General features: G+C 28.7%; 1 protein-coding gene across 1 annotated transcript; it reads right to left on the reverse strand.

Moving 5' to 3' along the window:
• Nucleotides 1–578: 578 nt before the first annotated feature.
• Nucleotides 579–4,947, reverse strand: LOC111614548 (patched domain-containing protein 3-like). Its single transcript, XM_023355920.1, has 3 exons — nt 4,104–4,947; nt 3,709–4,020; nt 579–1,798 (listed from the first exon to the last, which is right to left on the reverse strand). Exons 1-3 carry the CDS (start codon nt 4,945–4,947, stop codon nt 579–581), a joined length of 2,376 nt encoding a protein of 791 aa, XP_023211688.1.
• Between the last annotated feature and the right edge of the window lie 14,328 nt (nt 4,948–19,275).

Genomic DNA, 19,275 nt, shown 5'->3' on the forward strand with positions numbered 1-19,275 from the left:
ATAATTTTCAGGTATATAACAATTACAACATGAGTGAAATTGCAGGAAAATAAGTTGAATTTGGTTTCCGCTATAGGTTATTAGTTGCAATGCAAACCGTTTCATCAGCTACTTTATTAATATAATAAAAAAATTTTAACGTTACTAAAATATTAATAAAGTTTATTAATGTAAAAATGTTTTAATACAACAGGTGAACACAAAGTATAACTTTAAACTTTTTATTGTAGAGAAGTCCAAAAACGTCTAAAGTCAAAGCAAAATTCAATATTTTATCTAGATATACATTTCAACTGGATTTATAATTTATAATAACGCAATTACAAAAAAATAAAAGAATAGTAACATTCATTTGTATATAATAACATCATAAAACATAATAATTTCGAAAACTCTCGGTTTAAAATAATTAAGAAAAAGACACACTATATCGTGACTGATTTCTAGAACTAACTACAGATCCAAATATAACATCAAATTAAATAAAAATAAGCTATGTTGAAAACTTTTAAAATTGTAAGTTTATTTTACAATCAGAATAGTAAATTCTCCGAAAACATTTTTCTTTACTTCTGGCTCTATATTTCGTTATTAGCTTTAAAAAAGATTGAAGAGATTAAAGAAAGAACAACAGGAACAAAAATCAATGCATGAAATGCAGTTTCTATTGCGATAAGAAATACTATTTTCACAAATATAATGAAAGCGTACATATCTCTGTACACAAATAAAATTCCTAAAATGGTTGACAGAGATCCTTGACATATTGGATAGCCGATACGATACAGACTGTCTTTCATTCTTTCATTGGGGGTTTGGTAGGGAGAACAAATATAGGCGTAAGATATGTGAGCCGGATAATTTACGCAGAATCCGACACATAATATCAGACTCATCATGGATAAAATGTCCATGTTTATACCCCATAGAGACATGTATCCTAAAGTTTCTACAATGGTGGATGTTACTGATATTGCAACGAGAACAGCAACGACAATGTTTGGTATGATAACTACGAAAAGAATCATAACCAAAAGTGAAGTGATCCAAAATAAATCGTTAATTGTACGTCCAATTATTATTCCTTGTTCGTACAGAGGTGTGACTGCTGCATGAACAAAAACAGGAAGTTCGAATTCGTCAGCAATTTTCCACAGAGCTTTTAACATTTCCATTTCAGCTGCTGGACTTAACGTATCATTTACAAAAATATGGAATCTGCTACTTATAATATCGGTTCCATCAAAATTGAATGCAATATCGTCGGTGAATTGTTTCGCTGATTTAAACTTCAAGAAAACATCGCGAAGTCCGTCCAGAAAATCTTGTTTAACCGACATGTTATATCCTCGTAATGAATATTTTGCTAGCGGGTGATTTTGGAATTCTTTGTAATATTTTAACCACGATAATGTAAATCTGGAATCGGCGATATATGAAAGACTTTCGAATTTGTTGAGTAGTTCGTCTACGGATTTCTGTACATTTAAATCTGAATAATCAAGTGTGCTGTTAATGACTATTTGGTAAGGAAACGTATAACGACCGAAACTGTTATAATATATTTTAATACCCCGTGTTATTTCTGATTCTTGTGGATATAAGTTAGTAAAATCTATACCGTGTTTTATAGTCAACGCTCCCCATATTCCAAATGATAAATTCAGAAAGTAAACGATGATAACTGTTATCTTCGTTACATTCATAGATAGAATTCTTCCAAACTTGTCCCTAAAATATGCCATTGTTGGCTCATCAGTTGACGTTTCTTCTTCTGTAGAAAAATTTTCGATATCTTCTGTAAATAAAATTAACCATTTAAGATATTAATACAAGATTTCTATTCGAAAAATCAATTTAAAACAATGTATAGTTAAGTTTTAATCATTTAATGTAATATTAATTAATTGCGATATAAATAACTGAAATGAAACGTGCTTAGACATTTATAAAATCACATGACAAAGTATAATTATTGAGAAAAATCATCTTTTTCTTTATAATATTTCTTACCATACTTTTCATTTTATTTTAACGGAAGGAATTTGTTTTTTCTTAAAATAAAATAGAAGATAATTGCAAACGGAGAAGGAAAAGTGTGAAAAAAGAGGGAAATCAGCAGAAAAAAAAGAGAAATGAAAGAAATCCCTCAGAGGCTTACGTTAGAATAATACTACGTCTGCGTTTAATGTTGGCATGAAAATTTTATACTACAAGTTTCTAAAACTAAAGCAAAGCCTGAGTAGTAACCTACTTTTCGATTTGGAGAAAGCGTATTGAAATTGCGAATTTAAATTCTGCTCAGAGATCCAGTTTTGAAAACGAGTAGTGAGTATTGCGGTAAAACACTTCCTAATTACAGATAATAAAGTAATAGGGCGGTAATTGTTAGGTTCTGATCGGTTTTCCTTTTTATAAATCATAAGAATTTTCACTAATTTCCAAGATTTTGGATAAATAGAATCATTATAAAAGTGGTTGTATAGATGAAGAAGAACTTGCCTACCCGCCGGCGAAAGAAGTTTAATAAACTTAGTGGTAATTAAATCAATTCCATTAGCTGTTTTCGTTTTTAAATTCCGAATTGATAAATCCAGTTCTTCAGAGGATATTGGGCTATCTAAAATTTCGTTATATGAAATTTTTATATCAGGCATAGGAGAGACAGTAATTTCTGTGAATCTGTGACATTTTCTAAAAATAAAAAATTTGTCAGGACAAATTATGACATTTATATAGAAAATATATTTCTTCTTGACTATACATGCACAGATGAGTCTTTTTCCTACAGAAATTTTAAACTGTTTTCAAGTATTAAGAATGCCATTACACTGCATTCGACTGAAAATTGGATCTCCGAACAAAAATCTGAACTCACCACAACTATGTAATGGAACAAGCATGATCGTCAAACAGCTATCGAATAACATAATCGAAGCCGAACTTATGACAAAAAAGGACAAAAACACACATAGTATTTATCGCCAGAATATCACTGATCTCTACTGAACTGCCATTCCAATTTAAAAGACTGCAATTTCCAATCAAATTAGCCTATAGTTTTACAATTAACAAAGCGCAAGGACACACTTTAAAACATCGCGGCATCAACCTCAAACACTCCTGCTTCTCTCGCGGTCTATACGTAGCTTGCTCTCGAGTAGGAAATTCGAAAAATTTGTACATATATACCCCAGATAACAAATTGAAAAATGTTGTTTATAGACAAGTAAATAGAATATGTTTTCAATAAAATTTTTTCACCTCTTATGTTTTAATGCTTATCTTTTTATTTCAAACTATCATAAAATTTCATATCAACTCCCAGAGCGAAGCCAGGTAACCAAGCTAGTCAATATATAGGTACGTGACCAGCTGTTACTACACATGCAAGAACATTGCACGAAACCAGTTTATTAATTTTTTTTCTTTTTACTTTTAGTTTTATTTATACGTAACTAAACACAACAAATATAAATTCCTGTAATGTTTCATATTTTAAATTAATCAAATTCAATATTAACAACGTAAGTACTTGTTGCATAAAAAGCTGCAATTAATTAATTGAAAGTATTTGGGTAAGAAAAATTAAGTTTCTGCAAATAACTTCAGATTAACAGAACATTTAAACGAAATAAGGAATCATATAGAACATATGACCAATATATATACAATTTTATATTTAAAAAGTTAATTAAATGATCTTACTGAAATTAAGACGAAGTGCTTGTTGTTGTTTTTCTTCTTTGTACCCTGATAATGCCATGCACCCTGCATAAAATGTTATTTGATACAAAAATGTGAACACTACGCTGGTTGCCGAATAATAACAAAACATTCTTATAAGAGGGAAAGATGCCGTCATTCCAATGCAATAAGAAAACAGATTAGTCAACGATGTTAACGTTATAGAAATTCCTGCTTCACCCAATGTTTCTTCCATGCGTTTGTGTACTTTATGCTTGGGGTTTGATATTTTCCAACATGCCAATAATACGAAAGCATCATCGATTTCCGTCACTACATCAGAAAATTATTACTAAATAAAAATATCATAATCTAAAATGGTACAAATATAAAAGTGTACCTTACCGAGAACTTACCGAGAACTAAAAACGGAATGGTAATGTTCCAAATACTATTTGGTACACCGACAGCCGACATGAATCCGAAAGAGGTGACCACGGCCAGACCAGCAGATACAACACTTGCAATACCAAGAAAAGGCTTGCTTTTTGCCCAATTGTTGCTCATACACGTGACAGTAGTAAAAAGAGAAATAAATGCAACTACTGCACCGATCATCGGTTCCATATTTTCCGATAATTGTACATTTCGTTGTTCCATTGACCACATGTAATCAATTATACAGAAAACATATTTAAATTGATGATTTCTTATTTGATTATAAACTTCTTTTTGCCATCTTCCTATCACATTGTGTTTTTTCTTGTCGCTCTCGTCAGTAAAATAGGTTAATCTTATAGCATTTACTGTTTGAATCACATCGTTGTCATCTTCGATTACACCCCCAAAGTTGAGGGAATAAATTTGATAAGAGTATGTCAGCGGATCTATGTCGAACGGATATTTTAATTTCTTCTCTCTCTGCACTATATTATCAATTTCGGGCAATATTTCGATAATGGGATTTTCAAAACATTTTTCGCCTACACGTCCACAAATATCCGAATATCCAATTTTTCTACCTTTATCGTTAATTGTTATATTTTTAATAAACTGATCCGCCAGACTTATTTCCAGTAGCACATCTTTTTCGAGCATGTCTCCACCACCTTTCTTTGTAAATATCACAAACACACATTTTGGTAGAGCTGTAAAACTTGTCGGATCAAGGAATTTCGATGTATTGAAAGGAAACGTTTCGTCAACAAACTTCTTAGTATCGTAGACTTTTCCTGAATCTGCAAATGTCATTTCTACCATGTTTGTGATAGTGTTTATATTAACGAGGAATGCTGAGAATATCGCTGATATTAAAATAGGAAAAAAGATAAAGAAGTAAGGATGAAGTCCGATTAATCTTCCTAATTTTCGAAAAACGATGAATAATCGATTCCTCACACAGTCAATTTTCATGTTTCAATTTTGATTAATTTTTTTTTTCTTTTGCCTATAAAAAATAAAAATAAAACATCATTCAGATAATTATCGATGTTCACAAAAAATATTTTTTTCAATCGAACATAGCTATAAAAGCGTCCTTTATCTGTTGTCCCATTGTATATTTTCGGGATTCCTTAAAAGAAAGTCTCTAAATAAGGTCATCACCGCGAGTAAGATTTTTAATTTTAAAGGCAGACGAAGAGACAACACATGAAAGACATTTCTAAAATTATGTCCGATGAGAACTTTTTTTAAATATTTTAAACTTTTTTTTATGTTTTTATCATTTAGATAAATTCAATATTTTAAAATTTCAATTAAAATTCTATGAAGCCGTTAAACTTTTATTCATTGTTCTTAAGTTTACTTACTAGATAAAACATTAAACTTTCAGTTATGAAATCAGCTGTAATTTTCTTGTACAACTAGAAAATACTGCAAATCAGAAATCAGAATATTATTAGAAATTCTATAAATTTGTGTTTAATATTACGAAATTATTGAAAATTATGTAAAATAGTACATTTAAACATTTTTGTTATTAAAACAAATATCTAATATTCAGCTCAATACGACTAAAAATTACAAAAAAGTAATGTATAACCCACGCATATAAATAATTTTTCATTCCTAAATGCCAGGTACGTAATAAACCAATGTTATTTCTAAGTAATAAAAAGTAAAAGTCAAATTAAACAATAAAATATTTAAGAATACCTTTACTGAGAAGCAAGAGAAACATACGTACATTAATGTAAATATATGGAGTACTAGTTGAAGTCTCTAAGCAAAAAATTATTTTTTTTTTTTAAATTGGCATTTAGATTTTCAGAACGATTACAATCAACCTATCGATTACAACTGTCTTATAGATTAATCAATGTTTTTGAAAGTGTGATGTTTCCACAAAAAATAAATAATAACAATAAAAAAGGATTAACAAAGAAAATTGTGTTATATCTACAAACAATTGCTCGAACGTGAAAAATTTGGCATTTTACAAAAATTAACATTACATAGCTTTATATCAATTTTTCATCAGGTTTTATGACGTAATATACTAAACAATGAACGTTTTGAAAAAAATATGAAATTGTGCATTTAGAAACGATAGTGTTTCCTTAATTTCACTACTTTTCACTGATTGTTATCTACGTCAACAATAAAAGAACTTTTTAAATGTAATTTATATATTTATATATAAAAAAAGATTACGGTGCAATTAAATTTAATAATAAAATCAGGTACTTGCAACGTTTTCGGTGTGGTGTTCCGAAGTACTATTCACGTTAAATGAACAGTCAGAAACGTGTTTCTGTACGCCGATATTTTAATCTCGTACAAAATTTGTAGCAATCTATTAAAATATTGCTTACTGTTAATTATAAACATATCACAACTTTTAAATTGTAAGTTTTCAACTATTCAAGTATAAGCAGAGTCCTGTAATACCGTATCAGTCTCTTTATCTTGAATAATAAGACAAATACGGTTTAAAAAATTTTTATTATTTTAGATGAATTAGAAGTAATCATCATAATAAATGAAGCATAATATAGTACTGTTGGTTTTACAATACACGAACAACACTTTTTAAATTTAAATAGAACCTGATGATTTCACACAAATTATTACAGATGTATTTCAAAGTTTAATTAGCCTTTTGTTAACTTTACTTATAAAACTCGCAAGCAAATAAAATTTTAATTACTTCATTCGCTAATTTAAAACAATTTGTAAATTACTTAAGTTTAACTTATTATTAAAATGCATTTCCATGCCAATGTATCTAAAACAATTTAATAATTACTCACCATATATTGTTCAATTTTATTATCCGAAATATCTTATGCCACGATAACTTGTACGATCCGGAGTTAATTGTATTTATCGACAGTGTTATAATTTATAATATTGTAATAAGGAATTCGCAAATGGATTTTGTAACTCGAAGACTGGATACAGACGTTATACTTGATAATATAAAAAAGAAATGAATGTTGCAAGAAATGATAAATTATCTACGAGGAAAAAACTTACAATACAAGTTTCATGAACAATTTAATGAATCAGAAAAAACTTTAAAATAAATTTTGTAATTAATTATCACTGAACCATGAAATTTTCGTTCTGAAAAACATTAATGAGGTATTTCGACGAATTTTAATGTTCTTTATTTAGTATTTAAAAACTAAACTGACTAAAAATAACTATTTACGTTTCATAATGGATAAAAAAAGCAGTAAGAAAAATGAAATCGTAAATTGACATTAAATAATAAATTAAATACAAGTTTACAATTTGAATAATTATATTCGATGTAATCAAAGTTGAAGCAGGAAAAGACAAAAAAAAAATTGACAATACATTTTTTTTCGTATCTTCCACGTGGAATAGAATTGCAGAAACGCGTAACGGATATTAATAATGCAGTTATCCTTGACTGTAATGTAGTAAAATCAATTGTGATTTCTGAAATGATTTATTATCTATAATTCTATACGCATGGCAATAATAATACCACCTTTAAATAGTACTATTATGTTTCGATCAAATAAATATATATCGATATATTTACTTTAGAGAAAAACAGCAGTAGTAACATGTGTTGCTTAGATATATGAAATTTGCGAAAAATATTTAAATTTTAAATATTATTAAATTAATTAATTTTTTAAGTTTATAATTATGTATTACTAGCTGTTACCCGCGACTTCGTCCGCAGAGGCTTTGCAAGCAAACCCCATTTTCATTCAATATTTCAATAACCATAGTAATTGTTAGGTCTATATAACACCTACCGCTGAAAAGAATTGCCGAGAATCACACGAACCATTTTCAATCTGATCAATTTTCTGGAGCATTTACAATCGTTCTATAATCGAACCAATATGCAATAACAAATTCGAATCTAAAACGGTTCGAACATTTTAAAAATTGAAATAGATAAAAATATTTATAACAATGTCTGAATTTTATCAATTTAATACACCTAAGTACTCAATGAAGACTAAATATAGTTAAAAACAAAAAATCGCATCTAAAATAGTACAGTCGAAGACGTTTTTCCGGTTAAGCCTTAATGCTTTCACTCTCCCCCCACTTGGGAATTTCGAAAATCCCTTCTTAGTGTGCGTTTTCATGACGAACCCTAACTGTGTACCAAATTTCTGCTCTTTAGGTCCAGCGGTTTGCTCTAGGCGATGATGAATCAGTGAATGAGTCAGTCAGGACAAGCATTTATATATATATAGATATACTGTAATGTAACGCTAATATTACTGAATATTATCAGAAATTCTATATTTTTTGTTAAATATTATTTTTTTAAAATTATAGATCTATACATTTTTAATTATTAAAGCAAATATTTAATATATACTCAATACGACTACCCAACTTGATGTTACTATTTACTGGAGAAAGTTTATTGATGTTCACTGAGTTTGGAGTTACAATTCATTGAAATGCCTTATTTGAATTCCTAATTGGTTCTAAAAAATTCAAAACTTTTTTTTTCTAAATTGAAAAAAATTATAGCCGTGTTTCCCCGAAAATAATTCATTCGCAGAAAATAAGACCTAGCACAGATTTTGCTGAATTGCGAAATGTAAGACCTCCCCCTGAAAGTAAGACCTACCGAAAGTATTTTTAGTCGTAACGGTCATTGACAGATGGTTGAAAGTGGCTGTTAACTTTTTGAAAGTACAGCCACTGATTGGTCAGCAGACAATTACGCCACACGGCATGATTTGCATAAGACTATGGCTTGGGAATCACAGATTTGCATAANACATGGAATAATATCGCAGAAACGCATTACGGATATTAATAATGCAGTTATTCTTGATTTTAAAGTAGTAAAATTAATTTTGATTTCTGCAGTTTCATTATCTGTAATTTTATACGCATGGCAATAATAATTTCACATTTAAATACTACTATTATGTTTCGATAAAATAAACATATGTCGATATATTTACTTTAGAGAAAAACAGCAGTAGTAACATGTGTTTTATAGATGTATTAAATTTCCGAATAATATTCGAATTTAAATTATTATTAAAATAATTAATCTTTTAAGATTTTAATTATGTATTTTGTACTGTACTACCTTTGAAAAAATTGTAAGAAATCTTGTTCAATTTTGAACAAATATAATTAATATACAATAACGTGAATTTTATCAAAATGAAATGCTTTCTAAAATCTATTTTTTTTTTTCTTTCGTGACAGAACAGGTTTATTTCCCATGCGAACTGAGTTATAATTTTATTAGGAAAGTAGGAAAACAACACTGATAATATGTAATACTCTTTCTACTGTGATGATGTTGTCAGACGTTTTTGCAGTTGCTTTTATAGTCGTAGAATAAGATATTATACTGAATTGCATTAAAATTATAAGTATAAAACTGGTAACAAGGTGGAAAAATCGATAATTTACACTAGTGTTTATCACCGTATTTAAGGCACAGGAAAGATAATTAAATTTGTAATAAAGTATTACAGAAACATTATACGCAAAATATAAATAGCCTAATCATTGCGGTTGATCAGAAAAAAATTAATTTTATCTAACATAAATAATTAAAAATTTTGTTTTGAGTGCTTCGTTATGAAATTAATAATTGTTCCGTACGTGTTTGTGCTTATTTATTATTTCGTACAGTTTGTATTATATAATAATTGTCGATACGTGTATACTTTCATATAGTTTAATGGTTAATTCCGTCAAAGAATAACTACATCTGTATTTCTTCTGTCAATACTAAAAACGTTTCTTGCATTTCACCTTATCTTAATATCACAGACGTCTTTTTTGACACTAGAAAAATAGGATTAACGTTTTCTGGGTTTACACAAAATTAAAGCTATTTGTAAAACATATTTTCCTTTAATTAATTTAAAATTTAGAAAGGTCTAGAGCAGTGTTTTTCAACCTTTATGACAGATAGGAAGGATAATTAAATTTCAAATAAACTATTACAGAAAACATTATACGCAAAATATCATTAGCCTAATCATTGTGGTTGATTCAGAAAGAAATTAATTTTATCTAACATAAATAATTAAAAATTATGTTAGATAAAACACGTTACTTGAGTGCTTCGTTATGAAATTAAGAATTGTTCCGTACGTGTTTGTGCTTATTTATTATTTCGTACAGTTTGTATTATATAATAATTGTCGATACGTCTATACTTTTATACAGTATAATCGTTAATTCCGTCAAAGAATAACTACATCTGTATTTTTTCTGTCAATACTAAAAACGTTTCTTGCATTTCACCTTATCTTAATATCACAGATGTCTTTTCTTTGACACCGGAAAAATAGGATTAACGTTTTCTGGGTTTACACAAAATTAAAGCTATTTGTAAAACATATTTTACTTTAATTAATGTAAAATTTAATCATGATTGTAAATTCTTTGCTGTAATTGATATGATTGGATAGCCACTTCACTATCTTCCATCATTTCTGAAATACATCACCAATAAAACAATACTTTTAAAAACATATTAACTAAATTGCACTGCTGGCTTTTAAAACTGCAATATTAGAAAGGAAACCAAATAGCGAAATCATGTTTATTGTACACATACAATATACTTAAAAAAAGACATTAATTTAACTGACAAGTAATATTAGACATCAGAGCACCCAGCATATTGCATCTTTTATGCAAATTTCGGTCTGTCGTGTGTTACCTTCATTGTGTTAATTTTAAATATTAGTATAAATACCGTAACAAATCTTCAAGAAAAATACTTTATTATTTTAAAAGCATTCGTCTATCAGTAGTATTCATGTAATACTTAAAAAAACAAATATAAAATTGTTGTTAAAATTTTTTTAAATATTTAAACATCTGCTGACTACAAAGAAATACATAAATTTCATATTTCGATAGAAAAAGACTAAGAATAGTTCGATTCAAAACGCAAGTTTTTATAATATTTTAAATTATATTTTTTGTGATTTAAATTCTTTTTAACTTGAATTTTAAAGGTTAAAAAAACAGAAAAACAGTAATTTTAAAATTTTCCCTTTTGTTTATTTCACAATACAATAGAACAAAAGAAAGGTATTCCCAGAAAACCTTGATTGACTTCTATTGTTTTTCAATTTGTTCAATTTTCATAGTTTAAAATTCTATACGCATTTGGTTGACATCTCAATAAGAATAATTATTAACTCTTGTAATTTTTTTTGCTTGTTTAAAATTATGGTATTTAAGAAGTAATTTATTTGCTTATGACCTTTTTAATTACTACAAAAAATAACGCATATCTTATATTTCGTGTATAATATTATCGTATACAAAAATAAAAAAAAATTTTAATTTTCGACAAGAGTAATTTAAAAATTATTTAATGATCCAATATGTTAATTTTTTGATGTTACAGATGTATCAACAGTAATCTGAGTATCACTAGAAAATTACAAAGAAAGTATTGAAAATTAAAACTTATATATGCTATACGTATTAGAATATTTCGTTTACGTTATTTATTTATTTATTTTTAATAATTAAATATTTAGAATAAATTTATAATGATATCATGTACATAAAAAATCATATTATTGATGAAGCCAATTTCGGCTGTGGTCAGAATATTTGACTAAACTTTTTTCAAAATTGCAACTGCATTGAAACTAAAAACAAGTCAAAACGAATCGAATTCATTTACAAAGCTTATTACATTTTCCTGGTAACATTTTGGTAGTTTAATACAATAGATTTCTGCATTTCTATGTCGATATATCGATTTGTGCAGGTTGGACAAAGATATTTACAAAAGTAGACATTTTAACTAAAGCTATTGTTCCAATCCAAAAGATTCGATTACTTTTCAAAGTATTTTGGGCATTAAAATTAAATTCTAGACATCTAAGAGTTGAATTAAACGATTTGATGTTCAAACACACAGAGTTGTTGCCGTTTCTCGATCGAACCAATGAATGTATGCGACATGTATTTCCACTGACACATGAAATCTCGAATCGTCTTCACAATAATCTGGCAAACAAATATTTTTTAATATACGCAATCAGTCAGCTGTGCGAAGAAGGGCATTAAAATTGAAAAATATCTGACTTTATAACAGCACCTTGTTATTGCAGAATTAAATCTTGTTGCACGTTTCATGAACCTTTTTTCTTTGATAATTTGGCATCACTGATATTCTGTATGTACCTGTTTAATATACGTTAGGACATTTAAGAATATGTAGATATTCTAAGCTCATATCTTTCTGCGAATAACTTCTGTGTGTTCTAGGCAGTAATAACATCAGCCTGCACATCTATTGAAACACCAATCTAGAGAAGCTCTGACTGTGATCCCAGGAATTTTTATGATAGATTAGTGTTAGTTAGCTTGAAGCCATTTATTACCACTCCACTTTTTTCAATATGGATCACGCGATAAAGCCTCGGGAAAACCCACCACGATAGCTACAAAGTAAAAAAAAAACCAAAATAATAATAATACGAACATGAAAACATAAATAAGACAGCAGTTTTGATAAAACAGTAGAATTTCAACAGTAGAAAACGTAACTGAAAATTTATTTGCAAACCGTTTATCATTAATTTTGCTGTAATATATAAAACCTATCAATTTTCTATACTTTCACAGTTGCTTCGTTATGCGAACAGATTTGCAAAAATTCGAATTTGTAAAATACGAATTTTACTTCGTGAAGAAGAAGTACTTTGTCAAAGTAAGTTTATGAATAGAGATTTTCCAGTCAAATAGCCTGTGCAAAATACAAGACAAATTATTTTACTGTAAATAACACAAGTTGTACTGAATATTACTCTATACAGTAGTCACTCTGTCACTCTCTAGCTGTTTTTATCATGTTAGAAATTTAAAATAAGTTTGGGTAATTTAAGTTGAAAAGTAAAGTGTGATCATTAGTAATTTACAGAATAATACATTATAAACGAATTACTATTGTATGCCAAAATCAGTCTCGTAAATTGATAAATAATAAATCAATTTACTACCGTATAAATTTCATGTACACTCCAGTAAAAAATTAAATAGTAAAGAAAAAGTGTAGTATATTTTGGAATGATTCGAACTTCTTGAAATCAGTTTTATACACGAATCTGTTTTCGTGCCAAGTGAATACGTAATTAAATCTCACCATTAGTCACACATTTCAAACAGTAAAATTTATATTGTTCGGATTTATTTTTTCCAGATTTTACAATTTGGTTTTCTATCGTGTTTTCATCTCAAAAAAAAATTCAATCGATACTCGTAATTTCATACTTTCATATTTATCAAACATAATTATTTTAAACAGGCAATGTTCGGATGCTTATGCTCTACAAGAATAAACACTCAATACAGTTACATTGTGTATATCTTACTGTTGGACCGCAGAGTTGGCACCTCTTTGATGCCTTGTCAGGACTGACACCACCGTGTNACATAAGTCGCATCTTTGTATAAACCACTATCTACCTTTTCCAATGTAAAAAAAACATGTAAGCCATGACTTGCTTATGCTCGAAAAATTATAGTATATTTTGAAATGATTCGGACTTCTTGAAATCAGTTTTATACACGAATCTGTTTTCGTGCCAAGTGAATAATTAAATCTTACCATTAGTCAGACATTTCAGAAAGTAAAATTTATATTTTTCGGATATATTTCTTCCAGATTTTACAATTTGGTATTCTATCGTGTTTCTCTCCCAAAAATATATATTCAATTGATACTTGTAATTTCAAACTTTCATATTTATCAAACATAATTATTTAAAACAGGCAATATTTGGATGCTTATGCTCTACAAGAATAAACTACTCATTCAATTCCCTCCTTTTTGTTTGGGCTCCTCTTGAATTTTCGTTATGACTTTCTTAGGAGGTTTCGTATTTATCGGGACCAATAGTTGCATTTCACGCGTTCATTCCAAGTGACACATTAGACGTGTCATCTTCAACGAGAAAATAAGTCTGCGGGAAATAGTTTAATTATCTTTCACGATTTTAGTAAAACAACTTTAAAGAAAAACTAAATGAAACAAAAATTTCTTCAACAAATTTGGCTGTTATGCAGCTTTACTCAGAATATGTACAATACATGGTGACATTTCTCACTTATAGAAAGTTTTAGAGCAGTGTTTCTCAACTTCTACCGTCAACCCTTTAATAGCATCGTAACGTAGTATAACCCCTTTCACTATGGGCTTTTCACTATTCTATTCCTTTTTAGAACAATTTTGTTGTGCTTATTAATTTAATTTTTAACAAAGTATATAATTATCAAATAAATAATTATTTACTCAGAATACTTATTCGATTTTAATATAAAATTAAGCATTATTCGCTGTGAATGCCGGCTGCAAGCTTTAAAATTCCGATGCCGATGGTCCAAATTCGAATTGCATTGAATAGACTAGTCACTAGTAGAATGATTTTTGTTTAATTATTGTACGATATAACGAATAAAATATTTAATTATTCTTAATATAAAGTTTTTCTATATCGTTCAGAAAATTATTTTTCGCCTTCTAAAATGAAAATTGTTACTAATCGTCCCCAATATGAATAAACGCCCAGACAGGGGTGATATCGCTTTAATGAGAAACACTGTCTTAGACTAATTTAACCTAGTTTAATCTAAACTTAGGTTAAGTTAGGGTAAACTAATATAATGAAAATATTTATGTGTAATTGCAAATCTTTCATGTTTGAAGTTTAGACGTCATTCAAGAAGTATAATTTAGGTAGACGTAAAACAGATGTTACTTTTGTTGTAATTTTCATGTTTCTTAATTAATTCTTGTTGACAGATGAAGCACAGATGTAATTGGTATTTCTAAAACAACTTATATGATGTCATTAGACATTTTCATTCATTCTCTCATCTGAATACCTTAATACCAAAACTTGTAAAAGCTCGCGCTCTTAACTCCTTGGGACTTTACCAATTTTAGTTATTAATGTAATTAAACGTAAAAAATATTTAAACTGAAAAAACGAAAGAATGCGTTAATTTTGAAGAAAAAGCTTCAAACTTCATTTTCCATTTTCTGGCCATTCTACGAAATTTGATACCAATGAGTCATTGTGTTTACAGCTCGATGACCTTGAGAACATCTGGTGTCAAATTTCCTGGGACATACTCATAGACGTCTCGGGAGGACAAGAGTTTAAAGTAGGGTGAATACTAGCTGGCTGCATATTTTTAAATATTTTTAAAAAAATGAAATTTTTATTGCGATTTCCGACCCCCCTAATTAACTAAATTTATATATAATAAAATCTATTAATTAAAAAAAATTAAAAACCTATTGCAGGTCGTTTTTGACATCCTAAAGTAGCTTTAAAAAACTTTACCAAAGTAAAATCCGTGCACTACAATTTTAGAACGATGAATTAAATTTGATAAAAAAAAATCACATTAAAAAGCAATTAAGCGTTAATCGCGCGTCATTAAAGGTTGATTAAAAATGTGATAAACTTTTTTCGGGCGGGTATAAATTTTTGAAAAAATTCGGAGACTTAAAAAACATTAAAAAAATCCAAAAAAAAATTTTTTGGGGGCCGAAAAGACCGAGTTTTCTGTAACGCTATAGAACTTGCTCAAGTCTACTCGGGTCCAAACGTTAAAATTAATTATTCTAAACTGTATATACTACACATACAAAACAGGAGAGGAAATAAGGTACAAAGTACAAAAATCTAGTTATATAAACAAAAGTCTAGACATCATCTGGAAGGTCTCTACGATGGTGTCATGATTTTCTCACCAACACAACTCGATACAATTTTCCATTCATATCTAACGCCAACACTTATTCCTACCATAATACAAGAATTGAATAAAAAAGTTCAATACTTGTGCAGACCATAAGCATTTACTTACTACAAGCAAAATTATGTAATGTATTATAATGTAGTTGTAAATTTTACTAAACTTCCTCTTTTATAATTGTATGAATTTTATGAATTTAGGAAGCAGATGTGGCTGTTGTTCCAATGGAAATGAGTTACTCTCGTTTCTCCACGATGCAATTTACACCTGTGTTTTCATTTTATGCAGCAATTTTTATTATTAAAGTTCCAAATAAAGTTACTGATTGAAATACTCTAATGAAGCCTTTTTTCATTGAAGTAAGTATCTAAAACACATGTTAATTCTTTTTTTTATTTGACTTAAAACTATATGATTTATAAATTAGATATGGATCGCTATATTTTTAACTGTATTAATATTTGGACTGTTCCTGCATATAGTTCTTGAGAAGGACTCGATCGAAGTGACGAAACGAGAACGTTCGACACGTTGTCGTATTTTTTTGGGATTTATTTTGCACATTTTTGGATGAAGGTAAATTTAATTAATTAATTGTGTTATGTTACAGAGTTTATTAATTACACTTAGGCTATGTTAAGGCTTATTACTTTAACACAAATTAGAATTAGATATAAAATATGGGAAAAGGTTTGCATTCATATTTATGATAGGAATTTGATGGTTATCGATTGTTGTATTGGAGGTATCTGGTTAAAGCGGAGCCTTAATGTCTTTTATGACATCTCCTTTAACTGAGCCATATCCAAGAGATTTTCAAGAACTTGCTACCTTTGTTCGAAACGGTGAGTATTCATGCAGAACATACGAAAAAATTAATATATGGAAAGATATCCATGTAAGTGTGTGCACAACTTCAGAATTCCTATTTTATAATACGTATGTTTTACGTAGATACTATTATTTATTATAGAATTCAAAGTTGGAATATACCAAAATTTTAAAAGAAAACATTTTGTCAAATAATAACTTAATGTCTGTCACACAAGCCATTAAGAAAATGGACAATGAACGATTTGCATACATAATGACTAATTATGTGATAAATCAGTACATTAGTAAATTCGAAAAACATAAATATATTACGTCAACAGATTTCCCTCGTTCATACATGATTGCTCATCCAATACGAACAAATTTTTCATTCAAGAAGGATATAAGCAACACGTAAGACGAATTTACATATATTTAACGAACTTTACGTGTATCTATGTATAAGAACGAAAAACTTTTTGTTTTTTAGAGTAAGCCGCATGTTCGAAGCAGGAATTGTTGAGAAACTGTTACCTACAGAAGTAGAAGAACTTCAAGATTTGTCTGAATTCCAACAATTATCTATCGAAGATATTAAAAGTCTTATATTATTTATAGGCATTGGATATCTGTCGTCTTTAATATGCTTAACAATTGAAATAACATATAGAAAATTGATTAGATCTCTTAACTACAATAATGTGGTAAATTAAAAATTAAATGAAATTACAATATTATTATTTTAAATTAATGTTTTAGCACACAAAATAAACCTTTTTACCACTATTTATGGGAAATTCAAGTCATTAGAATACTGTAGTATAAATTCTCGTTTCTTTTAATAAACACATATATACATATACATATAAAGAAAATATTTATATACTTCAATTTTCAAAATGTATTTATAATATATTTAAAATTTCATATTAATTTTTTTATTTATTTAAAAAATATTTGTAAGGAGATTTTGTAGTAAGAAATTTGAATTAATAATAATGATAATAATCAAAAAATAGTTAATATACTATCTAATATATAATCGAGATGAATTGATAATAATAATAATAATAATAATAATAATAATAATTGTCTGGCATAGTACACAGCCACCGGTTTAAACCGAGTATTACCCACTTAACCTTAACACAATAATAATAATAATAATAGTGATAATAATAATAATAATAAGCGTGGGGCCCAAACGGTTAGGAGTTGAAAGTTGAAATTTGGTACACAGTTTGGGTACGTTAGGAAAACGCACACTAAGAAGAGATTTTTTGAAATTCCTCCACACGGGGAAGAGAGACAGGAATAAGGCTTAACACGTCCATCAACAATGGAAGTGTTAAGTAACAATGGAAGTGCTAAGTAACAATAGAAGTGTTAAGTAACAATGGAAGTTTTAAGTAACAATGGAAATGTCAACAATGGAAGTGTTACGTAACAATGGAATTGTAAAGAGAAAGCGACGTGCAAGACGCAGATGCAGTTTTTTTTGTTTTTGCCGGAAATCGAACATATTTTTAGACCCATCTAAAAATTCTCTAATTAGTCTGGAAACGAGGAGACCCAATTCTTGCATTCTGTGAAAACGGGTAAGGTTGATTGTAACGTAATAATCTTTATCTTAGTTATCGTTACTTTTGACCGAGCAACGCCGGGCCCACTTGCTAGTTATTATATAAATTAAACTAATTGAAGAGTTAAACTTTTATTATAAAACTACTTTATAGTTTTTATTGCATTAAAATCTACAACTACATACATTGTTGTAAATTTAAAATGTTTGAATTTTTTTCAGGAAATAGAGAGGTTGCGGCCGACGTTTTCAACGCGAAAACGTGTACATAGGACGTTCAGCGCCGCCTTCCTGCGAGCCTAGAAGTTTGACAATGGCGTTTAGAACGTCGAGCACGATACTACTGACGTTCCACACGCCATTGTCAAACTTCTAGGTTCGCAGGAAAGCGGCGCTGAACGTCCGACGTACACGTTTTCGCGTTGAAAACGTCGGCCGCAACCTCTCTATTATATTCGATTTTTACTTGTAATTTAAATGATGCAAATGCTATCATATACTCTATTAAATTATGCTGAAAAGGCTACTTTTAATATATTGAAATAGATATTTACTTTCTAAGTATATGGTGCATTATCCTAAAGAGAAGTATATAATATACATGTTTATACATTTTTTTTCATTCTGTAAAATACAATATTATAATTATAGATGCATTATAGAACGAAGATAATAAATAAAAGCGTAGGGGAGACCGCGGCAACTTCGGCATGCGGGAAAGTTTGTCAATCTCTTTTTTTAAAAAAACAAATTAAAAGGAGACTTTGGTTATAGGTTAGGCAGTTGAGTTTTATTGGTGGCTTGTTGAGTGTAGTGTTTTTATTGTTCTCCAACAAGCGTAGTTGAATTATCAAGCAAATTTTCATTTTCGTTCAATTCCATATAATATTTTTTTTCCATTTATATTGAATTGGCAGGTTTTGTTATAATTCCATGATAACGAAAGTTACTTTTCCTGTTAGAAG

This window comes from Centruroides sculpturatus, unplaced genomic scaffold (assembly GCF_000671375.1).
Source record: "Centruroides sculpturatus isolate CEXI.00-Female unplaced genomic scaffold, Cexi_2.0 scaffold1738, whole genome shotgun sequence".
NCBI classification, from domain to species: domain Eukaryota; kingdom Metazoa; phylum Arthropoda; class Arachnida; order Scorpiones; family Buthidae; genus Centruroides; species Centruroides sculpturatus.

Coding starts and splice junctions, on each gene's coding strand:
- LOC111614548 (XM_023355920.1), bottom strand. CDS start 4,947: ATGGTAGAAATGACATTTGCAGATTCAGGAAAAGTCTACGATACTAAG. Junction 4,021..4,103: donor CATTCCGTTTTTAGTTCTCG/GTAAGTTCTCGG, acceptor TTTCTGATGTAG/TGACGGAAATCGATGATGCT. Junction 1,799..3,708: donor AGCACTTCGTCTTAATTTCA/GTAAGATCATTT, acceptor TTTTATTTACAG/AAGATATCGAAAATTTTTCT.